We start from the raw sequence: 14,926 nt of genomic DNA, 5'->3' as shown, positions 1-14,926 counted from the left end.
CTAACAAGTGGTTAATTTAGGCTGCTCTTGTTTTTGTTACAGTGCTCTATATAACCTAGTCTGTGGTCAGCTGCATAAGTGCAACACTTTCTCCTTTCTAATCAGAGTTTCTTAAAACAGCAGTATGAGTTGCAGATAACTTTAAATAGTCAGTACTGTAAAAAGTGTTTATTAGATGCCACTTACTGATCCAGTATAGCACATTGCCTTTTTTTTTCTCTGTTCTGTGCTTAAGTGTTTTTTGTGATTAACTGTTTGCATCAATTTCAGGTAAGTATTCAGTTCAGCGAAGAATGAGATTGCAGCTTTTCAAAAAGAAAGAAAAGGACAAAGAGAAGGAAGGAAAGAAGAAAAGAATAGGAGGAGGACAAGATTGGGTTAGTTCAGGGAACTGGATGAAATAGAGTACAGAATGGAAGTACCATTAAATTTCCTTAACAAGGAGAAAGATTTCTGCATTCTGTAAGCAGACCAAAGTTGATAATAGAAAAACTTGAATAAAAAATGAAATACAAAAAATTGCTTGAATATGGCTTGTTTTGTTGGGTAGGGGGATCACCTGGTACTACAAATTGCCACAAGACTGATATTTAACTCTTGTAGTGGCGCCACCACTGCAGTTGTTCTCTATCTCTGTCTTCGCAGATGGTTAGCAGGTTTTCTTGGTGAGGCAAGTGTGGAGAAAAAGTATTCTTCAGAACATCATAAGTGTTTTTAAAAAATTATTCAGCGGCGTTTTGAAAAGAGCCAATATCATACTCTTTATCATGTAAGAAGTTTACTGTATAGCCCATAGAAGCCTGGTTCTATGGTGTTCTGACTGTTCTCTCTTAGTTATCACCTTGGTAATGGTCTCTCATACCTGTCACATCTTGTGTCCAAAAATGTTAATTAGTAAGACTCTACAGTAGTAGGTTGTAAAGGGAGTTTAATCTTATTTGAAAATGGAGGCAGGAAAGCTGTGCCCTGTGAAAGCTTTTTATCTCACCCATAGTAAAAGCAGAAATGACAGAAATGGGTTTTTCCCTTACTGAAATTTGTTTTCCAGAGTTGCTAGTGGGAGGAATTCCTAGAGGTGACAGTTAAAATAACCACCTGCCTAGCAGTGTTTATTGGCCAGCCTAGCTGGAGATGTTGATTCTTTAATGGTTCTTAATGTTATAATGTAACCTCTTTTGAGACTGAAGTGAAACTGTTTTGGCCTGAGCTCTATTGCGAAGTAGATACTCATTTAAAAAAACAAAACAAAAACTGTTCCAGGATGCGTGTGAATACAGTGAGGATGACGAGCAGGTGGACATTGAGACCGTGGAGGAGCTTTCAGAGAAGATTAACATTGCCCGTCTGAAGGCCACAGCTGCTAATATCCGACCTTCCAAACAGAAGTAAGCATCCTTGGAGAGCACTACAGTTTTGTATTTTATTAATGAGCTAAACAACAGGTTTAACGTGATGGTAAGATTAAGCAAGGCTTGTGTCAGGCCTTCCTGAGCACTGGTGCTTCCCAGTGTCTGTGAGGATGGGGCTGTCAGAACGAAGACGTAGATTTGAGCTGATTTAGCCTTTCTTATCCCCTTTGATTAATTTTCTCATGGGGATGTTGTAATGTAAAATTATTGAGTGAATCACCCCCCTTCCTGCAAACTGAATATAAGTAGGGTCATCTTGGTTTTAAATCTGATTTTGCAAGCTTTGTTTATACTTGCTGGTGGACTTGCTATTTTTAAGAAGCAGCAGTCATTGGCTGAGTCTCTGATTCTGTAAATGAAAGCTTTGTCTTTGAGACCATTGCCCCAGCAAAGAAAGTGTTTTCTTATTTACATGTAGTCTGCCATGGTTGGATAGCTTGGTGCCTTTTTTTGTTCTGTTTTGTTCTGATTTTGTTTTTGTTGCTGCCCTTGCATTTATAACAAAATGCAAAGTAAGAGCATGGCTTACTTGAGATATTGAAAGGTAGTCATGGCTATTTCTCTGTTGCACCAAACAAAAGAATGGGGAGTGTTGCATCGTTAGTTCTTTTTATGTGAATATTTTTGTATAAACTTTGAAAAAACTGTTTGTTCATATTATATACCTCTCACATAGTTGCTATTTCTTTTTCCTTCAAACATACAGCTCACCTTTTATCCATAAATGGTGACTTTGCTATAAATTTTGAAGATCCTTCAGTGAGAGAGAAAAACAGATGTTATATTTTGTAAAAGATAATTACTTCAAATATGTATTGTTCTTTGTTGTCTTGAAGCTCCTGGTATATGAGGAAGCTGTTATTATATATTAGGATAGTAAAGAATGTGAGGATTTGGGTTGCTTGCTGTTGGTGGGGGAGGGGTTGCTCTGTCACCTGTATTGAATCTGTGTTATTTTAAAAAACAACCAAAATGTAATTTAAAAAAAGCAAAACCAAACAACTTTCTTGAGCTAACAGTCATGGGCTGAATTTATTCCCTTTGGCACATAGTGAGATAGTTTTGTCTTTTGCACTATGGGATACTTTTTCAGCTTTCAGAACAGCTCAGTTTTTTCAAGGACAATGGCATTGGAGATAGATCTCACTTTTTCTTTGAGAAAGCTCAACGGTATCCAGCTTTCATGTACTTATAAAAGGAAGAGTTAATTTCAAGGGATAAAAATGAGCAATTCTAGGTGGTTGGATTAATGAGGATAGCGTGCATGAGATGAGTAGTGTTGGGAAAAACTTTTTACCTGTCTTCCAGATACCATGCTTGTAATTCTTCGGATGAAAATTATTCAGAAAAACCCACGAAGGTATATGTTTGCTCTCCTCTTTCCTTTTGGTATCACACTTCCATTTTAAAGATAAAGTTTCATCTCAAGTGCAACTTTCAAAGTGATTTATCTGCCTTCCATATATTTATGATTAAATGCAAGAAAGCAAATGTGTATATGGGGGGAAGGGGCTCAGTCCAGATGCCATTAAAGAAAACTGCTGCTGGCATCAGTGGGTTTCAGATTCAGCTTTATGTATAGTACATTTGCTTAGGTTTTGTGTTCTTAGCATAAATAATTTTTACAACACACATTAATGAACAACTGAGAAATGTTTTCATATGTCAAAGAAGACATGTACAATTATATAGGCACAGCACTGTGCAAAGCATTTCTGAAAACAATAGCTTAAATAATATGTATTTAGACAACTTAAAGATAATGCAGAATCATTTCAAACCAGAACTCATTGCAATCCTTCCGAAGCTTATGCTGTATTTTAGGGTGCCTTTGATTGACCTCAGTCTCACTGACTGTCCATGGTAGCCATCTGTGATGTACTTGATGTCAGATCTAGATCTACCTGCTGGCTGGGGTGGGGCTTTGGGGTGGGCTGTGAGCCTGGTATGTGTCTTACACATTAGTGCAGACTGGTATGGATGCTTTTGCCCGAGATGGAGATGGGTTCCAGGATGCTCTGCCTGCATTACCTTGTCCAGGTATTCTTCCCTCTGCCCTTGAAGTTATGGCAAGAGGCCCTTCCTTGAGAGGAACCTAATGCCCACACAAGAGCGTATGCAGTTGCAGCTTTGCTGTGCTCAGTCTGCCTGTGAGGGAGGGCAAAATGGATGTCAAGAGCATTTCAGGAGACAGTCTTCAGATCTGAAGCCTCTTCAGGCCAGCAGGTTCCAAAATAGTATCACTGGACCTGAGGAGTCTTTCCACTGACTCAGTGGGGTTTGCAGCAGACCTAAAATGATGTAAAAAACATGTTAATACTAATACCATACTAATACTATTTCATAATGAAATAACTAGCATAATTGTACAAAACCTGTAAGAGTAATGATGAAATAACAAATCTGTAGAGATTAGTAATTATGCTTGTTGCCTGTCAACCTTTTTGGAAACTTGAGTAAATTCAAAATCAGAGTCTGTCTTTGACACTTTCTGTTTCTTAGTATATGTCTGGGGTGATAAGTTTGAATGCTGTCTTTCACATTCTTACCTATGATGTCTCATGACCCCAACCTGTGTGTACCTATGAAACAAAATAGAAATTAACTAGTTTAAAATTCAAGCGTCCTATATTTTATGTGATTATTTAATTCATTAGTGGACCTTTTGGATAAGCAAATGACAGCAAAAGACTGGCTCAAACGTGTAATCCTGTGGTTTACCTAAGTAGCCTTGTATTGCAAAAAAAATAAAAGCTTATTAATAGAAGGGACTGCTCATGATCTTTTCCTTTAGGACTGATGTGATTATGTTATTTCTTGTTGGTAAGCATTTCATGCTTATTGCCTGTGCTTCTGACACTGAACTTTCACGAAGATGTAATAGCAGAACAGCATGACATGAAATTCTCGGGTGTCTGTAGAAACCTTGTAAATCGGGCATGCCTTTGAACATCGTTTGCTGTTACATTACCTCTTTTATTTAAACTGGTCAATACCATTACTTCTCCAGCAGAAACATCAATTCTGGAACAGAAAGCTGAAGACTGAGGCAGAAGCCTTTGCTCATTACCGCCAGATACACACAGCAAATGAACGCCGGCGACGTAATGAAATGAGAGATCTCTTTGAAAAGTTGAAGAGAGCTCTGGGATTACACAACCTTCCCAAGGTCTCCAAATGCTACATTCTCAAGCAAGTAAGTATTTTAAAGCTCCAGTAAGGAGGAGAATCATTCAATGTGGACAGAGTAATTAAACTATATGAACTGATTGAGTGAATCCCAGTGATACTGTGAATAGAGAACTTCAGTCACATTTACAGGACTCTGTAGAATAACACAATATCTGAAAGAATCTGTATTTTTAAAAGCTTAAGCTTGGTGACACAGATGCATTTTTTCAGATTGGCCTTCTCCTTGTTGTATTCTACATCAATTTAACCATGGAAGGATATGTCTTAATTCCTTGGTGGTTTACTGTGTACATCAGGCAATTTTGAAATACATTGAAGGCTTACTTTTGTAATGCAGGAGAAGATAGCTTTTCTTTAAGTATTTATTGACACAAAAAACTTAATTGTAAAGATGTAAATGTTGGGGAACAGAACATAAGTTGTAGATACATAATTATGCTTATTAGCTGTGCCTTGAAATTGTGGGATTTAAGTTGTGTTTTTTTCTTTAAAATAGCTGAACTTTAGAGGAAAGACAAACAAGATGTTTATCACTTTTCAGCTTACATTTAGGGAAAGCTAGCATCGCATGCTACTTGACATGCTTTCTCTGAGTCCTAGTTTCTCAAGATTACAAAAGTGTCTAAATAAATTTTGTAAAGGTTTCTGGGAAAGAAAATTATGATTTTGTGTGTTGTTGGTTTATAAATCGGTTTCCTGACACCTTTATAGGCCCATGAAGAAATCCAAGGATTGACTGATCAGGCAGATAAACTTATGGGACAGAAGAACTTACTGACACGCAAACAAGATGTTTTGATTCGAAAAGTATCAACGCTTTCAGGTGAGACTGATTTTGGATATAGAGTAGTTGGAATAATGAAATAAAAGGTTTTTAAGAGTGGGAGTGAGTGGAATAATCCTCTGTGGATCCAGGTGAGTCATTGGTTCAGGTAAAATTTAGACTCTTGACGCCAAAGGAAGACCTGCTGAGCTCTGACTCAGCGATACACTCATCATGCTGCTAAGAACTGCTTTTGTTTTCCTTTATGCCTAAAGGAAGTGTAGAATGATCTCTGTGCTGCAAGACACAGGCTTGGGTTCCTGTGTGTTGGGTGAGCTTTAGTGGAGGAAGAGTCACTTCATTCTGTCACTGGACACTTCCTGAATCAGCAGTTCTGCTCATTGCTTCACAAGCCTACACGGCTGTCTTCCATCAGGACCAAAACCTCTGGCTGCTTGGGTCAGCTTTACAAATAACTACCCTTGTACTGCTTTTCTGAGAACTAGTGCTAGTAGCATGTAGAAGGTGGCAGCTCTGTCCATAGAACAAAATTGCAGAATATTCTGAGCTGCTACTCATCTTGGTGTTTCAAGACAAAACCATTGTGTTTTTCTGTCTTGGTTGGAGGTGTCAGAAAGCTGTGACACGTGTTCAGCCAGTGCCAAAATATGTGTGAACAAAGAAAACATAAATTATTCTTGTAATCTTCTCACTGTCTGGTGATAAAATCAGGAAACTGCCTGTAAAGTAGAAATGAAAGATGCTTAAATCTTGTGTATTAATGTGAATCAGTTCATGTATATTTGAGGTATTTGAAGTGTTTTAGTGAACTCTTATCTTACTTCAGAAACGTATCATAGGCCTTTTGGGCAGGGAATGAAAGCAAATAACTTCACAAAGTGTTTTTCTGAGCTTTTTGCATTCATAGTCAAGTACCTCAAAACTGGTGAGGAAACAGTTCTCTCTCAGGAGAGTTAGTTAAATATATACTTAATTAAAAATAGACCGTGATGTTAGAATATAAATACTAAGTAAGAAGCAAGCCGGGGTAGTTATTTCAACCTTGATCCTATTAGATTGTGTGCAGCTGCAGAATACAAATTATTGATAAAATCTTTGTGACTGTTCAAGGTTACAATTTTCACGTCAACGGTGAAACTGTATGAGTTTACCTCTAAAAGTCGTTTGAGTAACAAGGTCCATTACTCCAAGGAATTTCATACTAGGTAAAGGGTAGCGTTTTGTCTGGCAGTCATACACTTATCATTAGGGGAGAGGTGAGGTTTTTTTCCACAGCTGTGGATATTTTCAAATGGTACTTCTTCAGCAAGAGTCAGTGGTTGTCCAAGCTGATTTCTGCTTATCGGAGTTGCAGATAAGTTCTGAAATGTATGGATGTTGCTGAAGGGAAAAAAAAAAACTTGGAATAAATAGGTAATTACTTCCTTCTGTTATTAAGTATGCTGTTTTCTTGGTGTGGTGGTCGTTATCCATTGCATAGTAGTTGAATGGTGTCAGCTTAATAGATTTTTAGTTCTGTCTTCAGCTCTTTAGTTTTGGAAAAAAGAGTCTGAAGATAGGTTGACTGTCTGATAACTTTTCTGTAGGGAAGACACAAGAGGTTGTCCTGAAGAAGCTAGAGTATATTTATGCCAAACAAAAAGCAGTAGAAGCACAGAAAAAGAAGAAACCATCTGATCCAGAGGAACCTGTTGTAACCTCAACTACTAACAAACAGCAAGAAGGATCTTCTGCTCCCCCCAGAGAGCTGACCCAAGTGACCATGACAAATAGAAGAGGCAAGCCATTGATACTTGCCAGAAAAGGAGTCCGTGCCACAGGTGGGCTAAAAGCAATGCACATTTTGCATAAAGGGGAGATAGACATCGAAGCAGCACCTTGTGGGAAGACAAAATGCTAACCTGCTTCTGCAGGCAACTTCATTCTTGTGGAGAAGTATTTGGTGTTTATGGAGACTTTTGCACCATAAACATAGGAAGGAACAAAAGAATGGCAGAAATCCAAACTTTCGTGGTAGTACCAGTATAATACTCTATAAGGATCTGGTGACGTTTCTGATTTTGGTAATAATAAGTAGACCTTACTTGAAGTGGTCTTGGGCTTTTATAAACAACCGATCATTCTGGTTTCCCAAGCCTCGGTTTTGTCTCATCCTGGGGAAGTTTGGCATCAGAATTTGGCTGAGGTGGGAGAGCTTCCATTCTTTCTTTGGACTGAACAAATTCCCTTTGTAATTTCAGCAAGAGTGCTCTGATAATTTGATCAGGGTGCCACTCTGGAGAGTTAGGATTTTTACACTGCTGGAAGACACGGTCCAGACTTGGCTCTAGCTGTGTGGGTGCCGTTCCTGGAGCCTGCACAGCTTCTGTAGCAGCTTTCTCATCTAGGGCTTGTAAACCTTCTAGCTGGAGTTCCTTTGACAACTGTACAGAACACCGGATTGCAGGATATCATTTGCCATCAAGGCTGCTATGCCAGAATAAATTACTGATTTATATGTTTTTTCTTTAACAGAGGAGACCTCATCCTCTCTTACACTAACTGCTGCAAGCCTGGTGATGACTCCCCAGGGGCAGGTGCTTACACTGAAGAGCCCACTGGTACCAGGGCAGGTGGCAGCTGTTCCTTCCACACTGCTGCAAGCTGAGTTAAAGCCTCGAGCTCTCAGTACTACTATGACAGCACAGTCAGGTATGGTCATGTGAGAACGCGTTAATAAATGTTAGTGTAATGCTGTTCATAGATGTGCATAGCAGATTACAAAGTAACATGTTGTTTAATTTTTGCTTTAATTTTTCTGATTTTGTTACAACTTAAATGACTGAGATAGAACCTCACTGTGGTAAGAGGTATTTGATATAGTTACTCAAACTGTTGGTTTATCAAAAGGTAAGTAAAACCTGTTAATTTTTTGCTATTCCCGACTTAGGGAGACATAGGGAAGATTTTTTAATCACGTAACCAATCTATGTTTCTATTCTTTACCACTTTCAGATGGTATTACAGGGTAAAGTCTTGCCTGAAAGTGCAAGGCTCTTATTTTCCAGGCTTAACTAAGTATCTGAAAGGCTTTTGTTTCCACCTCACCCACCCTTCCCTTTTTCTTGGGTAAGGTATTGCTTCTGTGATGATTCAGCTGCCAGGATCAACAGTTCCTGTCCAAGTAAAAGGAATCCTTGCTAACTCTACCATTCCCATTACACTGTCAACTGCTGCTGGAAACCCTGCGCCCTCAACAGTAGTATCAGCTACGGAGCCCCATTCAGGTAGGCACTTTGGTTTTTATGGATCTTTTTGCTTGCATGCAGAGAACGTTATACTTGCAAAAATGAAGGTAGATTGTTCTCTCGCTGGGAAGTAATAATGGGTATTATTGTCAGGGTATTCAAAGAAAATCACTATTAAATGTTTTGAGCAGTTCCGAGGGGCCTCTAGGGATTTATAGATACAAGCTTTTTAACTGTCCTTTAGGTCACTGAGCCTCCTTGCCCTCAGCAAAATCTGAATAAGTGGAGGCTGGAATGCATCTGTGGTGTAACTCACCCTGCTGGGGAAACTGCAATGCGCAGCAGTGCTGGGGCTCTTGAAAGCCTTTGCCTGTTACATCCAGGCTTTTCCACCTCCTGCAGCTCTGCTGCCCCTGGGAGAGATGCTTTTCAAGACAGTACGTGGGGTGGTTCCTGCCAGCAGTGTGCTGGTTGCTGTCCCTTGTGTTAAAAGCAAGCCCCTCACTTTCTGCTTTATTGTAGTCGTGTGGTCATAATGAAAAAAGGCAAATTCACTTCACGTTTGGGACTGGGAAAAAATCCGAGTGCTATAAACAGGAAACTGCTTGGTGGCCAAACATAAGTAATTGTGTGGTCCCTGAAATGCCTCTGTAGTATCGTGCACAAAACCAATATTGCAAAATATGATCATAGAATAAAGCATGAAAAAACAGTGAGGGAGAATATTGTAATTCTGTTTTACTTGTGTGTCATCATCAGAACTGTAATCACTACAGTTACTTGCATTTATGCCAGCCTGCTGGAGGAAGCTTAAGGACCAGGCAGGTGGTTCTGGGATAACAGATGTGGAGCTTGCTCTTTTTCTACAAGTTAAAAGCTAAGCTATTAGTGTTTTAAGGCCTCACTCGACAAAAAAAACTGCATAAGCAGTTTCAATTGTGAATAGCAGCTTACTTGAGGAAGAGCTGAAAGTGAGCAAATTGTATTTCATTAGGAATTATCTTGCAGTTAGCATGGATCCTGATGGATGCTACTTTATTTGGTTTTGCAGAAAGCGAAGATACATTCATGATGCCAAAGATTGTTAATGTAACGTCGCTGGCTGCTGAGGGAAGCATGAGTCTAAACCTGAACAAAAACAAAAATTCTAATGCAACAACAGCTGCAGGTACTCAGGCTTCAGAAAAGTCCTTGGTTGTAGCACCCTTTGAAAGCAGGAAGAGTGATAGCATCCTTTCAGAAGAAAAAGCCAAGCCATATCCTGGAGACAATGGTGGAGATGGGAGAAATACTGCTGGTCCTACAAAAGCTTTCTTAGAAAATAAAGATGGTTTTCCACAACTCCGGAACGTGTCGTGCACAAAGGAACCCCCAGAGTCCTTTAGCAAAAAGGTCTGTGTTGGTGAGTCTGGAGGAAGCCAAGCCAGGAGGAAAGACGGTGATTCTGGAAGGGAAAGACTAAAATCTAAAGAACTGCCATTCCGCAAGCTGCAGATAAAAGATTCCAGGATAGAAATGGAATTGAGGAAAGTAGCATCTGCAATGGAGGAAGCAGAACTGGATGCAAGTGAGTTACTGAGCGGCATTGAGGATAGTGATGATACTGATGAAACGCTCACTTCACTGCTCAACGAGATTGCCTTCCTCAATCAGCAGCTGAACGATGATGCTTCAGCTATGTCAGAACTGCCCAGCACTCTCAACTCGGATTTCTCTCATGAAGATGCAGAAGCTCGTCGGGGAACAGCCAGTGGTCTCTCTGCTGCAGATGGGTCTTCCTTCCAGTTTGGCCATTTGGGAGGCAGTTTTAAGGACCTTTCTGAAGTTCCAGAGGGTGGTGGCTCTATAAGCCCTCTCCTGCTGCACCTGGAAGATGATGACCTTACTGATGGGGACAAGAACTCTGGGGAACCTTCATCTGAAGCGGATGTTTTAAAGATAGTAATAGGTGCTGACATGAAGGATCCACTTCCCAATCTGTCCTTACCCACCAGTGGGAATGGTAAGACCGGAACAACCTCGGCAGAGACCACTAATGTGACCCCTCCAGTTTTGCAGATGAAAACTAATCCAGAAGCTAGTAATGCTGACGCTTTGTGGAGGCCCATGCCCAAGCTGGCACCACTTGGCTTAAAAGTGGCAAGTCTGCCAGCGGACTCAGAAGGGCAGAGTAATAAAGTGATGCCCTTACTGGCACCTGTAGTTGCAAAACTAGCACCCAGTGGGGTAAAAGCTTCATTGCCTGCAGCTGTTCCAGAAGGACAGGATAACAAAGCAATGCCCACGTTAGCACCTGTGGTTACGAAACTGAATACTACTGGGGCCTTGCCTTCAACTTCCACAGGCAAATAAATGCATTTATTTTTTATCAGAGACTAGAGATCTGGAGCAGTGAACCAGTGTCACAGTTCAGCAGCCTCCCTTGTCTGCAACACTCATTTTCTGTCTGGCATCGGCACTCTCTTCATCTGAGGGCAGGCCCCAAATTGAGAAATAAGTGCTGTGAAACTTTAAGCATGTCGACATATTTTTACCTCACTGTTGTATTCTGTGTGTTCTCCTTCCCCTTCACAAAACAAGGAAGATGATCTATAACCATTGCTGGGCACATGGTATCCTTCCAAAATTGGATCCTACACAGAAATAGTTTGTCAAAGGACTGAGAAACTTGGCTATCAAAAGGGGTTTTTTTGGTTGGTTGGTTGGTTCTTTTCCTTCCTCCAGTAGGGAGGCAGCTGTCTTGTTGGGAAAAAATCTGGATTGCTACTTTTTGTACCAGGCAAATTATCTATGCAGAAATTGGATTGTTCACATTTGCTGTTTTTAATGTTTGCAGAATATAATGAATGTGCAGAAATGAGATTGCGGTTACTCTCAAACTTGTTACCTAGAGTAGCAGAAAGGAAATCTGAGACTCTGCAGAGGGCTGAAGTGAAGAGCTTTTGTTCTTTGGTGCTAGATAGTTCTCTGGCAGAAACTCTTTTTAGGAGCTTATGCACAGAAGATTTTAATAAACATCTAAAACTCTCACTACAGGGGGAAGAAAATTATATTTCCCAGTGTAATTAGAAGTAGGACAGTATGTTAACTTAAATAAAACTACTAAAAAAAAATCCCAAACCTCACTTTTCACTTCCTGCCCCTATACAAATACTCCCTCCTTCGGTGCTTAGGGCACCTGGATGGAAAAGTTACAGAGAGCAGAAGGAAATTTGGGCACCCTGTTGCTACATCTTTAAATACATTGCTTGAAGTAGCTTGAGTGTTTTCCCAGTTCTTGTTTTCTTCCCTCCTGTCATTCTTCAAGATGTATTTGGTGGCTAGGAATGTTAATAGGAAGTGTTACTTCATAAAAATACAGAACGCTTTCAGGATTGTTGTAGCGTAAATGAGCGAGGTGTACATGTGAATGTATATATGAAAATATGTGTATATCTTTCCAAACCTTCCATTTCTTTATAAATTCAGGAAAGGTACTCAGAGGTTTCTCACTGCATTTGCACAATCTGTGTATAGCAAAAAAGTCAACAAAAATGCTCATTACCAGGGAAATGGGGCAGTATTGAATGACAAGATGTATTTTTTATTCTCTGCCACTGCTTACTCAATAACCTGTAGATACTCTTCACTGTTCAGCAGTTGAATGTGAAGGGCCTACAGACTGTAAAGATATTTATATTTTTGTACACGATTTTGTTTTCATAGTTTTCTTGACAAATGAAATTTTCAGCCTAGGAGAGATGATTTGTTAATGAGTGTATACACAATCTTTTCCTATCAAGTTTGTAAATACGAGTTACGGTGCGCTTGAGGGGCTTCTTAACTGCTCCGAAAAGGTAAAAAACATTGCCATGAAAATTATACAGAATTTGGTGGTGCATTTTGCTTTATGTTTAGGAATGTAATCCCCTGTTTTACTGTTCCAGCAACAGCAGCTGGGATTTTCCTTCCAAAATTCCTGATCTTTGGTGATGCAGTAATGCAGGAATTCATCGTTCCAGCGCTGAGGCTGCGCAGGTGTGGAGGGTGATGTTCTTCCACAATTAGGGAGCAGCATTTGTGCACAGTGCAACCATACTGCCTGTTCAGTAAGCTGCAGCTTCTGGATCTGGGTCTAGGTTAGATTCTTCAGGGGATATACACACATTGGGCGTTCGTCTTTTTTATGATTTTATATTATGCTGCAGAGGAGAGAAGCCCTTTGAGCTCAGTAAGCATAAAGTTACTCCAGAGCCTACACAAAAAAGGTTCTCACCAGTCCATTCTAAATGGTGTGTTTTAAAGCAGTTACACATAACTCTTTTTATTGATTTTTGCATATTTACTATTTTAATATTCGATATAAGTCCCGTATTAATGATTTGGAAAAGAGAGTGTAGGTCAGTGTGAGTCAGGCAGGGTTGTCACTGAATGCCTTAGAAAAGGGAATTTACAATATGGATAAGTATTTAGACATAATGTTCCTTGTTATTAAAGAATTTTAACCTTATTGTAAGCCAGTGGAAATCTGGAGTGACTAAATTAGTTTTAGATTAGACTTAAATGTATTTATATGGGAATCTGGTTCTGAGCATTTCTAATAGGCTGAAGTTGCTTATTTTTTTACCTGTGGCAGCTCAGTGTTACCAATAGATTTCATTCCTCCTGTGTGTGAAACAAACAGCAACCAGAACTGTGTGGTGATTCCTTTCAGATCCCTAATCACTGACCTTTCCTTCTGCACCCTACCCTTTTGTGGTTCTAAATGGCTGATTTAATCAACGGATTGTGTGCTAATTACATCTGAATACTGTTTAAAAGTATGTGTACTTTGCACAGTTGCCTGGGCCAGAAAGCTGTAACATGAAAACCATTCAAATGTTATCTCAAAGAAACGCTGTACTTTTGAGGATGTTTTGTCCATTATCAAGGTAATGGAAAATGCCTGGATGTATTTACTGTTTGGCACTGGGCAGTGAGGAATTTTATGGCACTGAAAACGTACTGTGTAAAGACGACAGCAAAAATCTTTGGTTCCTGAACATGATCACTAAATTAACTAAGAACAGACCCCAAATTTGGCTGCTAAAGTGGTAGTTGGTGCAGTTCCAAGAAGAGTCTGTGTTGGGTTCTACCAGGCAACAAAGCTTGTTTGAAATGCTCTTAGTTTTTCCTCTCCCTGTTCCACCGTCTCATGTCTGCAGCTGAATATTTTGCTATGAATTTAAATGCTGACTCCCTTTTTTTTGCTCTTCCCTCAAGTTCCCATTGGTTTGGAACAGACCTTTTTAAAAATTATGTATGCTATCTTTTGAGGCAATAATGCAAGAATATGAGACGTAATGAAAAGATTTTAGAATCAGGAGAACAAAGAAAACCCCTGCAAGGCACACGTTCTCACTAGACTAAGAGACCTGGAGATTTTCTTTGTTTTTTACACATCTGTAAATAGACTGGAATGTTTTTAAGAATATGATGAAATGTCAGATTTAGCTTTTTTCCTTTTTTTTTCCTTTTATATATTAAAATATATCTTTCCCTCTTTTCTGCTTTTGAAAAATTGATATTTTTGTAGAAATCTAACAGTACAGGACTCTTAAATAACTGTATGTGAGGGACAAAGTGTAAAACTAAAATAAACCAATCAAGGTCAACTAGAAACTGGCTTTGAAAGTTTGTTACAGGGAGGGAGAGGGAGCAGAAGTGATGTGGTGGCGCGCTCTGGGTGACACGTGCCATTGGAGCTGAGCAAATGGCACACATGGATGCTCTGAGGCAGAAGGTTTGGCAACACAAGTCTGGGTTTCGATTCCAGTAATCAGACAAATCAAAAAAAGTCTCTCTTCAGTCTTGAGCAGTATGCAGGAAATGTTATTGGTTGTAAAAGGGGATATTGACTTGCTAAATGCAGAAAAGGTACTGAAGGGGCTTTATTTTCACCTTAAGCAGAAAGCCAATGGGGTTAACATTCAATACCGGCGTAGAAAGAAAAAAACCAAACCCCTCAACAGTTAAAGATTAAGTCCACATAAAATCACTGTCCATACTCCTTCCCCCTACACCAAACTTAGGTTAATCCTTTGGATCTGTTTCCTTTAGAGAAGTTGTACAACACAGCTGTCTTCATGGGCACAAGTCTGAAGAGTAAAATGTCAGAGGAGATGCTTTTTTAGAAGAAATAGATAAAATGCCTGTAATAAGTCACCGTCTTCCTGCTTCCATATCCATTAAATGGAAGATAACACGCTTGATAAATGTGTGGTGGTTTGTTGTGGGTGGTTGTTCATTTGTTTAGTAGTTAATGTCTACAAATGAGTTGACTTACAGACCTAAGG

The 14,926-nt window shown here is 39.6% G+C and overlaps 1 protein-coding gene across 7 annotated transcripts in view; it reads left to right on the top strand.

Annotated features, from left to right (window-relative positions):
• MGA (MAX dimerization protein MGA) overlaps positions 1–14,341 on the top strand; it is a 61,483-nt gene extending 47,142 nt beyond the window's left edge. For 5 of the 7 annotated variants that reach the window (XM_080345366.1, XM_080345365.1, XM_080345369.1 and 2 more), the window contains 8 exons: positions 1,261–1,385; positions 2,718–2,769; positions 4,420–4,605; positions 5,313–5,424; positions 6,972–7,205; positions 7,900–8,076; positions 8,499–8,651; positions 9,664–14,341. In XM_080345366.1, the coding sequence (XP_080201492.1) occupies positions 1,261–1,385; positions 2,718–2,769; positions 4,420–4,605; positions 5,313–5,424; positions 6,972–7,205; positions 7,900–8,076; positions 8,499–8,651; positions 9,664–10,964 (2,340 nt within the window). In that variant the 3' untranslated portion in view covers positions 10,965–14,341. The remainder of the gene's footprint in view (positions 1–1,260; positions 1,386–2,717; positions 2,770–4,419; positions 4,606–5,312; positions 5,425–6,971; positions 7,206–7,899; positions 8,077–8,498; positions 8,652–9,663) is intronic. The other 2 variants (XM_080345367.1, XM_080345370.1) reach the window with 2 other exon arrangements.
• Positions 14,342–14,926: the final 585 nt, after the last annotated feature.

The sequence above is a fragment of the Nesoenas mayeri genome, assembly GCF_963082525.1.
Source record: "Nesoenas mayeri genome assembly, chromosome: 5".
Classification (NCBI taxonomy): domain Eukaryota; kingdom Metazoa; phylum Chordata; class Aves; order Columbiformes; family Columbidae; genus Nesoenas; species Nesoenas mayeri.
This window is presented reverse-complemented; position numbering and strand designations above follow the sequence as displayed.